Below are 14,698 nucleotides of genomic sequence, written 5' to 3' on the forward strand. Positions count from 1 at the left end.
ATATTTTAACTATAAAAATTAAAGAATGACGTTACAGAACAAGTAAATAAAGTTGATAGTAAAGTCTGTAATTAAACGTGATTAAATTCAATAGCAACTCCAAACTGAGATACAACTCTTCTAATTTTCATTCTTATTTCCCAATCATTTTCACTCGTAAATCCCTTCTTAATTTTATCTCCATATTGAGTATCCCATACTTCAAGTTCTTTGATTTTTTCATTCAAATAAATAAAAGTATCTTCACTCGGAAAAAAAGATTGAAAGGCGTCACGTAACATCTTTGCATTAATTTCATCGACAGTTTGATTATTTTCCTTATTATCATTATTTGCATATAATTTTTTGATATTTGAGATAAATCTTAAAGCAATACCTGCAGATAGATAATAGCATACCCAATCTACAGTATGTGAAACAATAATATGATTAGCATTATATTGACTCCTATTATCATCTTTTTGATATACTCCTAGCTGATTTTCTGATGAATCTGAAAAAGCAAAAATTGGTATCTTATTCTCTTGTTGCATAATCTTAATGTAAATCCCCTCCAAATTTGAACAATAATGGTTCATTCTTAATCCCCTTGAATTTCGATAAATTTTAGTATCCAAATCTCTACTTGGTCTGCCTAATACCATTAACAGACTAAACTTTTTCTGAATATTATCCAAAAATTCTTCCCATTCGGAATCTATTCCTGGATCTGGAACTACACCTATTACATAAGTCTTTCTCTTTTCTAAATTCAAACCCTTAGGTGCATAGCCTACTTCTTGATTAATATCCACGTAATGTTTGAATAATTCACTGTTGCTTAATATTTGAGAGATTACTGGCTGATTTATTGAATCTGTCATAATTACCACTGTAAAACCCAAATTAGATAGTGCATTAGAAAGTACTGCCAGTCCTGATAAGCCATCTTTTTCTGTCGGTGGTAAATGGCTTACATTGCTTGGAGATAATGCAAATATTCCTATTACATTATCTGCGTTTGTATCATTTTTCAAGATTATTTCATATATTGTTTTACTTACTTCTGTTATACTTGATAATTTAAGTTTGTCCGCATACTTTTTGATGCTTTTTTTAGGAGAAATTGTATCTTTTAACTTTAATTGGTCATATTGCTTTAAAGCCTCTTCTAGTGTTAACACTTGGCTCATATCACCATAATAGCTTGGTAACACCTTCACTTCCTCCAATTTGTTTGTCTCTTTATTCTCCACTGTTTGAACATTTGTAATATTAATGCTATTTTCAGTCATTATCCTTCTTTTATTCCTTTTTCTTTATGTCTTAGTTCCAAAACAGCTATTCACAGATATTTTTAATTGAGAAAACTAAATTACTTGATTATATTCCTCTTTCGTAAAGACTAGTCTTTTAAAAAGTTGTAATTATTTTTTTCAATTAATAATAACCTTTATATTATTTTATTAAATTTTCTTCTTTGAATTTACTAATCAATTAAATTATTATTTATTTTTGCTCGAAATTATTCAGAAGTATTTTTAAATTTAATGCTATTAACAATTAATAATTAATAAATATTGCTCTAACTTTGTATATCATCTAAGTTGTATGATTATACAACTTTCATAATATAATATTTACGATTTAATTACTATATATTATTATTATTTTGTGGCCCCCACTTTCTTCCTCCATTTTCCTTGAATCACACACTAACCCATATTTGCTTAGCTTTTTATATTATATTTACATTTATTTAAATTAGATTTACGTATTTCATTTGCGCACTTTTTCTCTTCTCAAAATTTGATTATATATATTTATCTATAGATTCTTTAATAGACATAGCAATTTTAACAACTATTTATTCGCTCGAAATAGTATATTAACAAGTATTATTTTTTTTTAATAGAAATAATAATTACTAATTGCAAATTTGCATTCGGCGCCTATTTTTCAAAATCAAAACCAAGGGAATGTAAACGAAATGAATATAACCAAATCGTTAACGACGAATTTCAATAAATTCTAAATTAAAAAGTGACCTAATAGGAAAGAATAAACAAAGATGAGTATTAAACGAATAAGGTGGCATTGGAAGTAGTTAGTGAATAAATTTCTATGCTACTTTGCAAGTAGTTTGGAAGAGAAAATCAACAAATAAACAATGCTAAATTCAGAGTTCCACTCTTTCTCCATTATATTAACAATAACATTTGCTAGCAGTCAGTAGACCGTCGTGATTGAGCAGAACATAAATCATCATAATAAAGCATTGTTTCATTAATGAAACATATTTATGTATTTTAAAAGCATTATTTTTTTTTAATTTAAAAAAGCATTAATATAAAATCCAATAGAATAGCAAAATATTTTCTTCTCAAATGGATTTACATAATTTCTTTAGTCAGTTCGTTTTAATTTGAAGTTAGCCACTATATAACATATAGTTCTTTATTTTGGATTACTTCGCTTTAAAATGTATCAATACATTAACTTCTTTTTCTGAAAAATATACTACTCACTATTTTAATATTAAATTATAAATATGGAAAATGTCGAGAAAAATTGATATTTACAAAATAAATAAACTAATCATTTTAAATATTTAAGTAATATGTAAAATTGTTCATAAAGCAATCATTAAGTGACTACCTATGTTTTATATAAAGAAATTAATGTCTCACGCGCCTAAATTATTTAATTTAATTTAATCATGCATGACTTTCACAATGTGGACATATTTTAAAAATTACATGCAAACCATTTTTTTTTTTAATAAAATGGGCAATTGGATATAAACCAAATTAGAAAATGCTTTAGCCATACCTAATAATTTAATGCTTTTTATTAATATTAAATAATTGAAGATATAAGGAGTATTAATTTGATTGAAAATGAATGAAATTTATAAATGGTTGCTACTAAAAAGGTTGCTTGGAAAAAAAAAGAAGAGCTTGAGTGATAATTTTAAAATCACAGGACAAAAAAATAAAGGTGATTATTGTAGTAAACTTTTAAAGAATTATTCCACAAGAAAGATGGAGGTTGAAATAATAGGTGAACCAAAAATAAAAAGAACATGTTTATCACCCAGATCAACACCAATTGTATTAGAAATAAAATTTTGTCCCAAAATAAATAATGAGGAAAAAACTTTATCGAAATTAATAAAGGTAGAATGGGAATCAACTCATGATGAAATAGTTGCAAAAAAATGCTTCTATGTAAATAATCGAGAAGAAAATAACTGTGAAAATTTACAAATCTATGAGAATGAACTGAGTGTGGCATATTTGGGAAGGCAAAATAAAAGAGTTTATTCAGAGAGAAATGAACTAATAGAAATGAAAAAAAAAGCAGAAAACGATGATTTTGATTCGACAAAAGTCAATTTATCAAAAAAAAGTAGACTAGAAATTACTAACCCAAGACACCTAAATTTGGGAGAAAACTGTAATAAAAATGAAAATAATAATAATAATGGATCTGAAGATTTGGTATTAGTTGAGGAATGGCTATTTGAAAATTAGGTGTGGTATTATTTTTTTTTGTTGTGAAATTAGAAATGCAAAAATAATTTATAAATTTGCCACATTTAATATAAAAAAAAATGAATGCAAAACTTAACGCGAATAAAAATAAAAATAAATATCAAACTAATATATGAGAGAGAACTGTTAATTATTATTTGGTAATTGAAAGGAATGAATATTTTAATTAATGATAATATTCACGAAATTAAGAATATTTATGAACCTGATAATGAAAATGACTTAATTAATAAGAACTACAACATTGGTATTAATAAGAGAAGAAAAACAGCATGTGAAAGAGAAGCCATTTTCAATAGATTAATATTAAATAATCCAAGCATAATTAGTGTTGACAAGACATTACTACCTGGAACTTGCGTATATTGCAATATATGCCAGGTAAGGATAATATTAAATCCAGCATACTATTTGAATAATTGGAGAACACATATGAATGGAAAACTGCATAAAGCATTATCGAAAGCAGTTGGTAGTCCACAGTTCTTGGATGAGCTAGATTTTTGTTTGGAAAAAGAAGAAGATTCATATTTTGATTCAATGAATATATTAGGTTATAACAATAATAATATGGACAATTTTTCAGGTAATAGTTGTGGCGTTAATACAATTAATAATATTCAATATATTGATAACCATCGTATTAATCAAAATGAGAATATAAATATAAGTAATTGCATGGAAAACTATGATTTAATGATGAAGAATCCAAGAGTATTGCCATATATAACTGATTCAGGTAAAAACAATGATGAAGTTATTATTAATAATCAAATTGAGAATAGTATTACACAATATGAAATAAATCAATATGAAAATAAGGTTATGGAGATATTGGAGGAAGAAAATGATAGTAAAAGTAATGTAAATAATTTAAATATTAGAGAAATTAATGATGGAGACATATTAAGAAGTAATACTGATACTATGGGAAGCAAATTGGAAACTACAAATCATGTTCAACAAGATAATACCCAGATTGAAAAGCAGGAGTATGTAATACACCCATTAATATCAAATTTAGAAATAGAAAAAAATCAAATAACTCAGGAATTTAATTTTGTTTTGGGAGATGAGTTATATAATACCGTATTATATTCACAAAATACTGAAATGGTTGATAATAATAATATTAGTAGTGAAAGTAATAATGCGATATTAAGCAATGATGAAATCCTACCTTATAAAGAAAAGTCATTAACTGGTAATTATTTACAAATTTGCCAAAATGAGATGAGTAATAATACTAGTATTATTACCTATAGTGAGAGTGATTTGAATCTGGAAAAAAACAAGAATACAAACAACGTGATAAAACATTGTAATTCAAATCCAATTGGTAACTTCAACAATACAAGTAAAATGGGAAAACTACAAGATAATTTATTAATAGATGAAATTAAAGATAGGAAATTTCAAAACAATATTGCTATTGAAAACAATAATCGTGAAATCAACGACAGTTATTTATCATTGGGAATACCTGTAATTTCTCCATTGATAAGAATGAACTTTGAACAAATTGGGACATTCCATTGCCCAGGAATCAATAAAGTAAGATATTGGGCAATGTGTTTTATAGGCTCAGAAAGATCTACAGAACCTGAATGTGATTTAAGTAATTACAATGATACAAGACGGGTATTCTATAAACAGTCTATAATAACGAAAATAAGTCCAAATCATGAACCGGAGCATCAAGGAGTAGTTCACCATCCGAATTGTTTGGAAATTGTACAGAAACCTAATGAGCCATGTGAAAGATGTAGCTTATATATCAATAACAGACAATTGGCACGCGTTATTAGTAAAAGAGCTACAAGATTACAGGAGATGTGGGATAGGGTAGTAGCAGGTGAAAGCATTATAAACGGAGGTAAGATTCCACAGTCTATAATCTCCGCATATAATCATAGGATAGACCATTGGTCCAGATGCAATGATCCTCTGGAGGCTATCACACGAGCTCTCGCTGGTTGTAGACAAAGAGACTACACCAATTTCTTTTGGAAGATACGTGAAAATTTATTAAAAAATTCCAGATTAATTAGAAATCAAATATAGCTAAGTAAAAATTTTATAGGTTGTGCACACGCAAATTCCCGCCTAAAGTTTTACTAATTAATTGTTTTCCCCCCAATAACAAATGAGTGAAAATTGGAAGGATAATATATTCGCGTATAAATTTAATAAATATAATAACTAGAGTATTATGTTTGATATATATCATATATGATTGTAGTTAAATTCAAATTAAAATTTTATATTAATTTTTTGAGGACACGTATAGCCTATCACATATAAATTCTCATATTTAAGATTAATTGATTTTTTTTTCCGAGTATTGATAGCAATAACTTGCTTTCTTTTTTCAAAAAACGATTACTACCTGTTGAAATTAACAAAACATGCCAGTACACAAGGTGACATCTGTAGATGGTAAGTTATATATTTAATTGAATAAAATTGATGTGAGCAAACAAAGTACGGTGGGTAGAAAACACTGAGTCGAACTACATATTGGTATTTACTCTTATGTGATGTGGGAGTGTATGTTCGAGATTGAAATCATATTTGGATTCAATCATATTCTATTCATTCTTACTTTGTAATCCAATTTTATTTAATTCTAATACTTGGAGATTTGGAGGTCATTCGTTCTTTTTAAAAAAAATCCCAACTTGTATTCATTTCGTTCTTAATTATTTTTTTTTAAATACTCAAATTTTTAGAATACAAAGCTTACATCTCAAGACAAGGTCTTGTCGTAGTTGATTACTTCGCAACTTGGTGTGGTCCATGTAACATGATTGCACCAAAGTTGGAGGAGTTTAGTGAGCAGATCAAGGATGTTTGCTTTATCAAGGTTGATGTTGATTTGCTTCCCAGCATTGCAGACGCAGAATCCGTTAGAGCAATGCCTACATTCAAGTTCTTTTTGAATGGTAAAGAGGTAAAGAGCGTGGTTGGTGCAAATTTCGAGATAATTCAGCAGGCAGTATTGGCCAATAAGCCATAATCATTTACTATTCATTGATGATTGTTTGATAGGGGCTCTCAACCTTATTCCTATTTTAGGTTTTTAAGATGGCCTTTTTCTACATTTAATGATTGAAATTTTTTACTAGTTTTGTATCGTATGCTAATTATTTTATTAAACTATTTTTATTTGTCTCTAGTTCTTCTTCACAATGTCTAATAGCTGCTCGAGTCTCTTTGATAAGATACAAGAACCACCAATGATATTTGATTTTTTAATTCATCTCAATATACCTAATATGACTCAAAATCGTTGATAGAAGAAAATGGGAAACAAAAGAGTAAAAAAGGTTGAAATTAAAATGAGTTTTAAGTATAATTCGAATTAGAATAGTGCAGTATATATATTAATAAAGTTGATTTTGAGTGACTATAAGTGACTATATGCTTAAAATTATCCAACTATTTGCATTCACAAATCAAACTAATGTTTTCACCTCTCAAAAGCAGCCTTCCTACATTAGTTTCTCTTCTAACTTCTTTTTTTGTGTATACTTCAGATGCCTGGTCAAGTACAATATTCATATATTCATCAAAGCCCTATAAATATATTAAAAGCCATTAATACCTGTGAATAAAAATAATATATATATAGTTAATTTAACAACTTACCTGTATTACTCCCTCCAAAGCCAAATCCTTGTGATCATATAACCAAATTTGTACTCTTTGTTTAGATGTAAACAAGTGGAAAATCTGATTGATTGGTTGCAACATCATCTTTTGAGTCTTTCTCTTTGCTTGAGAACTCATCTTTGTTAAATCTCTAAAGAATTTACTTGTTTTACTCTTTGAAAATTAACTATTGAATGAATTTATTCTAAAATAATTTAAATATTAATTTTTTTATATTTTAAAATATTTCATTCTGGTATCTTTTTTTTAAATTTTCTATATTTGAAATAATTAATTTATATTTATATGACTATTCCCCACAAAGCCCGCCCAATATACGTTGGACAAATTAAAATAATAAAATGCAATATTTTATTGATTTAATAAAATTAAATGATTTAATGAAAAATTGACTAAATGGCAATAAATAAGAAACCGCTGGACTGAGTTTACTTAGTTAATATATATGGCTATATTCACAAAACTAAATGTATTATACCAATTTATACTGTTGAGTAATTCTTTGACGATAGATATTTTTGATTATTTTCTCAATACTTTAAATTCTTTCAATTTTCAAATTCCTATTTTTACTAAATTTCCTAAGGCTTACATGGATTTAATGGTTTTTGTCTTTAAGTGAATGGTACGACTAGTCATCGTCTTTTGTGCATCTTCTGCACATCAACATTACCATACATATCATCATTGTCACAACTGCTCCAAATGCAATAGTAGTGAAAGACAATGCACTGGGAGTTCCTGTTCCTCCCATTGCTCCCTGCATACCTCCCTGCATACCTCCCTGCATACCTCCCTGCATACCCCCCTGCATACCTCCCTGCGCGGCTGCCATTCCTGCACCTTGAGGAGCCATCCCACCCACGGCTGGTGCAGCTCCTTGTGCCGCTCCTGGTGCAGCTCCTTGTGCAGCTCCTGGTGCAGCCCCCATAGTTGTTCCAGCAATACCTCCTGTCATCGGAGTTGCTCCTGGACTAACAGAACCCATTCCTGAAAGAGTATTAGTAATTCCAGGATTACCCATTGCGGGATTAGAAATTAGTGGTGAACCTGTTGCAGATTGGATCCCTGTAGAAACTGCAGAACCTGCAAGACCAAGTAAAAAATTACCTAAACCTCCTTCTTTAAGTCTTTCCTTATATCTCACACATTCTGAATCTCTTGTAAGAATTATTAAACATATTATTAGCAAAAATATTGAATTATATGGTTTTTTCAAGGACCGATTTAAAAATGGCATTATTTTTCACAGTAATTCAATATTTTCAATTCTTCATTAATAACAATTGATTTGAAAAAGCTACTGTTATTATTCTTAATATTATTTCTCTTTAAAATGTATAAAAATATATATTTAAATGCAAATAAATACTTAGTTGTTGAATGTATTAAATATGTAATATCTTCGAGATTAAGTTTTTGTTTTAAGATGATTAAAAATTAGTCATTGAATTATTAGAATTAAAAATAAAGAATATTATTTGTTAATTTTAGTGTGCATATTATTATCTAATTTTATTATTTTTTTTAAATTACAGGGTGCATATTTATTATCATATTCTTATTTAAGAATTATTCTCTAGATAGATTTTCGCTTTTATATTTTTCATAATATATACTTTCAATTAGAACGGTTGATCCTAATAATTCATATTGTGCAATAATTTTACTTAGAAATATTATTTAAAAAAATATTATTATTACTAAAGCCTAAATTTTTCAATCACCCATTACAATAAATTAAATGTAAAGAAAAATTTTAATTACATTGGTTGGCGCCAAAAACCCAAATTAATAAAAGAAATTAACTATTCTAATTATTTTTTTTTGATAAGCGATGTAGATTCTAAGGAGTTTCTAGTGTGAGTAGCATTTCTATTAGAGCAGAAAGCAGAGGATATCACGCAATAGTTTCCAATAATTAAAGCAATAATAAAGCCAAAAATAAGTAGTGCAGATTTGAAGGAAATTTGATCAAAGAATGTATTAATAATTTCACCAATAATTTGTGCTGTAAAAATGGATTTTCTTGCAATAATTGTGGGATTCTGAGACATGCATCTTTCCCATTCAGTACATTTAGATTCCATAGCTGGTACTCTTTGTTCTGGGTGACATTTGTTATCAACATAATGCTTTGAACATATATTCATTTCATCCAATATTTCAGTAATTGAAATTTGAATTTTTGATTCAATGTCGTTTTTTATTACAAAAATTATTCCAAATATTATATATAATGTGATAAAAACCATTATTATGTTAAAAATTAATTGAATAAGTTCATGTGTATTTTCAATATTCAACTTTTTTGAAGAATTGGTATATGAGCTCTGATTCAATTCGTGAGAAAATTGATTATAAGAATCATAATTAAATCTGTTTCTATTATAATCTCCACTAATAGCTTTGTTTTCTCTCTTTTTGAATAAATTTAAACCTTTACAGTAGTCATTATTTCGCGGTGGAAGAGAATTTGATCGATTTAATTGGGCTTGGCTGAGTATATTGTATTTATCGTTGTTATCTTTATAACCAATTGTTAAATTTGACATTAATTTCACATTACTTAGTTTTTGATTTGGATTTCGGTCAACTGATTCAAAACTTTTCAAATCATCAATTTCTTTTCTATTTTCCGAATTCTTTTTGTTATCAAAGGCTAGGAGGCTACCATTGGTAAATTTATCACAATTTTCATCAATATTCATCGCATTTATCGTTTCTTCCTCAAATCTTTCCTCTAAAACTTTCGGATTTAACTTCAACATTAATTTCTGACTCAACTCCTCGATTTCTAACTCTTCTAGTATAGTATTGCTCATCTCAACATTATACTCAACTAAACTAATATAGCTAACAAATGATTAATATAATTAAAGTATTTTTCAATGCTATGGTACTTTATTTTCTTAATTCTAATATTCAAATATCATTTGTTATTATTAATATTAAAAACTTGGCGCCAACAACTTTTAGAAAATTTACTTGTATTAATTAACATTTATGACTATATTACTGCTGCCTTCTTTGCTTAATAATATTGTTTCTAAAGTTTTCCTGGACGTCCTTAAGACTGATTTTCTTTTTATTCGGATCAATTATCTCTGAATTTTGTTTATTTTCATTTAAAGCATTCGCTTTAATGTCAGAATCCAAATTATTATTGTGCTTCATATTGCTCATTGAATTAGGAATGAATACTGTGGGTCTCTTGATCCCCGTTTTTATATTATTATTCACTCGATTTTCATTATTATTATAAGTACTTTCAAGTTCGATTAAGTCATCTGAACTAATAACTTCATTATTATTTTCTTTCAATATATCATCAATAAATTCAGCCTCAACCAACTCATCTTGCAATGATTTGATGCCCTCAATATCTTTCGAATCCATACTATTTCCTGACATATAATATATTGAATATCTTTTCCTTTGACCCCTCATTGTTGATGTACATAATAATGGAGAATTGTTATTATCAGTTTCATCATTCTTTTCATTATCATTTTGCAATGTTTCTCGATTATTGGGTATAGATTCTATTGTTTCTTCTATCTCCATAGGTTCGTCAAACTGTGTTATTGTATTTGTTTTTACTTTCTTTCTATTACTCATCTTTAAATGATCGTTTAAATATAATGTATCATTCTCAATATCTTCAGTGAATTCATTTCTGCTTCTCTTAAACTTGCGTCCTGGAGAGTTTATTGTCATGATTTCATTTTTATTCTTTTTCTTTTCCTCTCTCTCAATTCTATCTTTTTCTTCCCTTTCAATTTTTTCTTTTTCTTCCCTTTCAATTTTTTCTTTTTCTTCCCTTGCAATTCTTTCCCTTTCTTCCCTTTCAATTCTTTCTTTTTCTTCCCTTACAATTCTTTCCCTTTCTTCCCTTTCAATTCTTTCTTTTTCTTCCCTCTCAATTCTTTCTTTTTCTTCCCTTACAATTCTTTCCCTTTCTTCCCTTTCAATTCTTTCTTTTTCTTCCCTCTCAATTCTTTCTTTTTCTTCCCTTACAATTCTTTCCCTTTCTTCCCTTTCAATTCTTTCCCTTTCCTCTCTCTCAACTCTCTCCTTTTCTTCCCTTTCAACTCTTTCTCTCTCTCTCTTAATGCATACATACCTTCTTAATGCTTTGCAAATCTGTATACATGCATTTTTTCTTTTAATATACCTATATAATGAAAAAAATTTAATTGAACATCTTATCATTACCAAATAGTTTTTACACCTTTTCCTCAACCAATGTTTATATAAAGAATTAATGCATTCAATTTTCCAATCCATAGAATTCAACTGATCACATTTCTGGATAAATTGTTCAACCTTATCTAAAACATTAAATTTAAAAAATACTCGAGTTAATCCAAGTTGATAGTCAGTTTTGTCCCTATACCCCATGTATTCCAATAATAAAGAAACAAAAAGTCTTTCATCTCTTAATAATAATTTTGCCTTGAGTAATATATTGTTATTGTCACTTGAATCATTCATTGATTCTTGGACTTCAAACTCAGTATCTATCTCAATAATTTGTTTAAAATAGCTATAAATCCGACTATAGGGAATTCTACAAGGATAGCCATAAATCATAATATTAAGAATTTGAAGAATTCCACCAATTTGAAGCTGCTTATATACCTTTAAGCTATCAAATTTCAATGAAATCTGTTGGTTATTCGGCTTTATACATCTAATAAAATGACTTTGAGTAGGATATAATTCATTTGTTAACATGTTCTGAACTTGTCTTACAAACATGCTTGAAACACTCTTATTCTTATTTGTATTCATTGGTGTTGGTACCTGATTTGTATTTTGATTAATTAAAGTTGTAAATGTATTTAGTTGCAGATTACTCTTCTCAACAAAATTTGATATTCCATTCAATGACAAAATACTCTTTCTAATTAAACTTGTATCTGACAAAGGACTCTCATCGTTAGCCAATGCATTATTTTTGTTCATATTCTCATCCTCTTCTTTTAATTGCTTGTGGTTTTCATCCCTATTTACTTTATTTAATAAATTATACTTGAATTTATTTATTTCTTGAATTGTATTTATTCTTGTATGTATTATTTTCTCAATATTTGCTGATAAGAAATCTGTATTTTTTGAAATAAATTCATTACTCGTGTACTTAACAGGTCCTGCAAAATGATTTATTGTAAATGTTTTTTCAAGATTCAACTTTTGAATTTGAATCACCCTTCCAATAGACTCAGACAATTCGTTTAACTGAGGTATATTAGATGTGTTCATTTCATCCTTTGAATTACAAATTGACCCTCTATTTATGCTCATTCTAATATTTGAATTACTTTGTAATTTATTTAATGAATGAACTTTATTACAAAAAGCATGGTCCCTATTTCCTTTCATTGGGATCTTTCCTGTTTCATCCAGAATTGATATAATATTATACGGAAGTAAGCTCAACATTGAGTTATTATACTGAAATTTTTCATAAAATGGGTGAGATGTGCAACCATTGCCATCACTTCTCGATTCATTTTCATCTATTTCTGTACCATTGAGATATTTTGGATTTACACCACTCATTACTGTACAAACAAACGACTGATGAAATAATAACTCCATTACATTTGCTGATGGAGTTGTTGAAATGCTATTGTTTATTCCCTCTGTTTTGTATAATACTGTATCTCTATATAGTAACTGCTCCAAAAAGAAGCTATGCAGTCTCTCGTTGCAATAATTAATCAACAACTGTTCAAAACTATTCGCGTGGTTCGGTTCTAAATCCTCAAATCCAAAAATATCCAATATACCTATTGAATTATTCTGATCTGAATTTTGTGTAGAATTTTCACAATTTTCAAATATATTCTGTTTTAGTGCTATATTTATCAATTCTACGACTAAATTAAAAATCCATTCATAAAGATATCTAGAGATACTATCTCTAGTATATGTTGCCTCTGAATATGATAACCTTTTCTTAATCTTTACGATGCTTTTTGTAGTCAATAACTCAATCAACTCTTCATTACTCACCTTGCTAAAATCTGACTCAGAACTAAAATTGTAATTCCATATTTGTACTATTTGGTCTATTATTAATATTGACTCTTGAGTCAGCTCACATTCGTCTTCATCTTTATTTTCAACGGGAATAAACTCAATATTTCCCAATAATAAAATTGTATATACTATGTCATATATCAAATCTCTACTATCCTCAGAGACCCCAATTGATTGAAAGCAATCATTAATTATTTTAATATTATATGGAACAGATTTCACAATTTCTTTCAAATGTTCACTTTTTAATGAGTCTTTACCAAGACTTTGTCTTACCCCTTTTGAATCAACAGTTTTCAAATAATTAAATTCTAGAGAAGGGTTATCATGAGCCAACCCCCATTTAGTTTTCTGCTTTTCGTTTATTTCATTCAAAATATGATAAAAAATATGATAATTTCTTTCATTGTTCGGAAGGTGTACCACTCTTGATTTTGCCAGCAAGTAAGTATTTATAGATGCATTAACTATTCTTCCATTTTCATCAAACCCAAGCTTCATATACTTTCCAAATCGCGATGAATTATCATTTCTGATTGTTCTCGAGTTTCCAAATACCTCTAACAATGGATTTGAAGAAAGAAGACAGTTTTCGATAGTTGATAAAAGTGGTCCTACTTTTTCATTAGTATTAATAGTGTCACTCCTCATTCTCTGCTTATTACTTACATAACTCAAATATTTCAATACATGCTTTGAAGTTTCTGTTTTTCCTGCTCCACTCTCTCCTGAAATTATTATTGACTGAGATCTATTATCTTTGAGCATTCTCCTATATGTCCATTCTGCTATTGCAAATGGATGCGGCTCCATATTCATTATGTTCTTTCCTATGAATTCTTTTGCTATTTCATCACTATAAATATCATACTCTTTATATGGATTTACCGCAATCAAAATACCTCCTGCAAAACTATACATTGGATATTTTGGAAAGTCCTCACCACTTCTAATACCACTCAATTTCAATTCTTCTCTTTTATTGTTCTCAATTACAGTATTACTACCTTTTAACATACCATAGCAAACTTGAATATTTCTTATCACATTACCAATATTTAAATTTCTCAACTGTGAATTATCCTTATAGCCAAATCCATCATCCGCTTTATACACAAATTCCTTATCTACATAAAAATTACTTTTAGCATTTTCTATTTCATCCCTAAATTCACCAATATATTCACATTCATATATTCCCTGCTGGGAATTGTAAGAAATTACGCACGCTAATATAAATGCATCTAAATTAGATTCAGCACTTTCAATTTCGAATTCAACTTTATTTGAACTTTCGAAGAAAGCTTTTGTTTTTTTTTCAGCCAATTTATTTGACAAATCTATTGTATGTGGATTTGCCCTGGAGTATATCCATACTTGATTTCCTTTAGTTATTTCATTGTAATTTTCCATTATATAGTTGTTAATTCTGGAAT

General features: G+C 28.1%; 7 protein-coding genes across 7 annotated transcripts; 3 read left to right on the forward strand and 4 right to left on the reverse strand.

Moving 5' to 3' along the window:
• Positions 1-71: 71 nt before the first annotated feature.
• Positions 72-1,274, reverse strand: ELE39_002907 (uncharacterized protein; the record flags this gene model as incomplete). The annotated part of the gene is made up of 1 exon (XM_067346011.1): positions 72-1,274. One exon carries the CDS (start codon positions 1,272-1,274, stop codon positions 72-74), a length of 1,203 nt encoding a protein of 400 aa, XP_067200938.1.
• Positions 1,275-2,879: 1,605 nt separating this feature from the next.
• Positions 2,880-3,515, forward strand: ELE39_002908 (uncharacterized protein; the record flags this gene model as incomplete). The annotated part of the gene is made up of 1 exon (XM_067346012.1): positions 2,880-3,515. The coding sequence occupies one exon, from the start codon at positions 2,880-2,882 to the stop codon at positions 3,513-3,515; it is 636 nt and encodes a 211-aa protein (XP_067200939.1).
• Positions 3,516-3,689: 174 nt separating this feature from the next.
• On the forward strand, positions 3,690-5,600 carry ELE39_002909 (uncharacterized protein; the record flags this gene model as incomplete). Its single annotated transcript, XM_067346013.1, has 1 exon — positions 3,690-5,600. The coding sequence occupies one exon, from the start codon at positions 3,690-3,692 to the stop codon at positions 5,598-5,600; it is 1,911 nt and encodes a 636-aa protein (XP_067200940.1).
• A 344-nt stretch (positions 5,601-5,944) lies between these two features.
• Positions 5,945-6,555, forward strand: ELE39_002910 (thioredoxin H-type of fungal or plant origin; the record flags this gene model as incomplete). Its single annotated transcript, XM_067346014.1, has 2 exons — positions 5,945-5,975; positions 6,269-6,555. 2 exons carry the CDS (start codon positions 5,945-5,947, stop codon positions 6,553-6,555), a joined length of 318 nt encoding a protein of 105 aa, XP_067200941.1.
• Positions 6,556-6,977: 422 nt separating this feature from the next.
• On the reverse strand, positions 6,978-8,451 carry ELE39_002863 (LSM domain-containing; the record flags this gene model as incomplete). The annotated part of the gene is made up of 3 exons (XM_067345967.1): positions 6,978-7,115; positions 7,188-7,364; positions 7,885-8,451. The coding sequence occupies 3 exons, from the start codon at positions 8,449-8,451 to the stop codon at positions 6,978-6,980; spliced, it is 882 nt and encodes a 293-aa protein (XP_067200894.1).
• A 577-nt stretch (positions 8,452-9,028) lies between these two features.
• On the reverse strand, positions 9,029-10,036 carry ELE39_002864 (Nucleus export BRL1; the record flags this gene model as incomplete). Its single annotated transcript, XM_067345968.1, has 1 exon — positions 9,029-10,036. One exon carries the CDS (start codon positions 10,034-10,036, stop codon positions 9,029-9,031), a length of 1,008 nt encoding a protein of 335 aa, XP_067200895.1.
• Positions 10,037-10,226: 190 nt separating this feature from the next.
• Positions 10,227-14,675, reverse strand: ELE39_002865 (myosin head family; the record flags this gene model as incomplete). Its single annotated transcript, XM_067345969.1, has 1 exon — positions 10,227-14,675. One exon carries the CDS (start codon positions 14,673-14,675, stop codon positions 10,227-10,229), a length of 4,449 nt encoding a protein of 1,482 aa, XP_067200896.1.
• Positions 14,676-14,698: the final 23 nt, after the last annotated feature.

This window comes from Cryptosporidium sp. chipmunk genotype I (genome assembly GCF_004936735.1).
Source record: "Cryptosporidium sp. chipmunk genotype I strain 37763 chromosome Unknown contig_32, whole genome shotgun sequence".
Lineage (NCBI taxonomy): Eukaryota > Apicomplexa > Conoidasida > Eucoccidiorida > Cryptosporidiidae > Cryptosporidium > Cryptosporidium sp. chipmunk genotype I.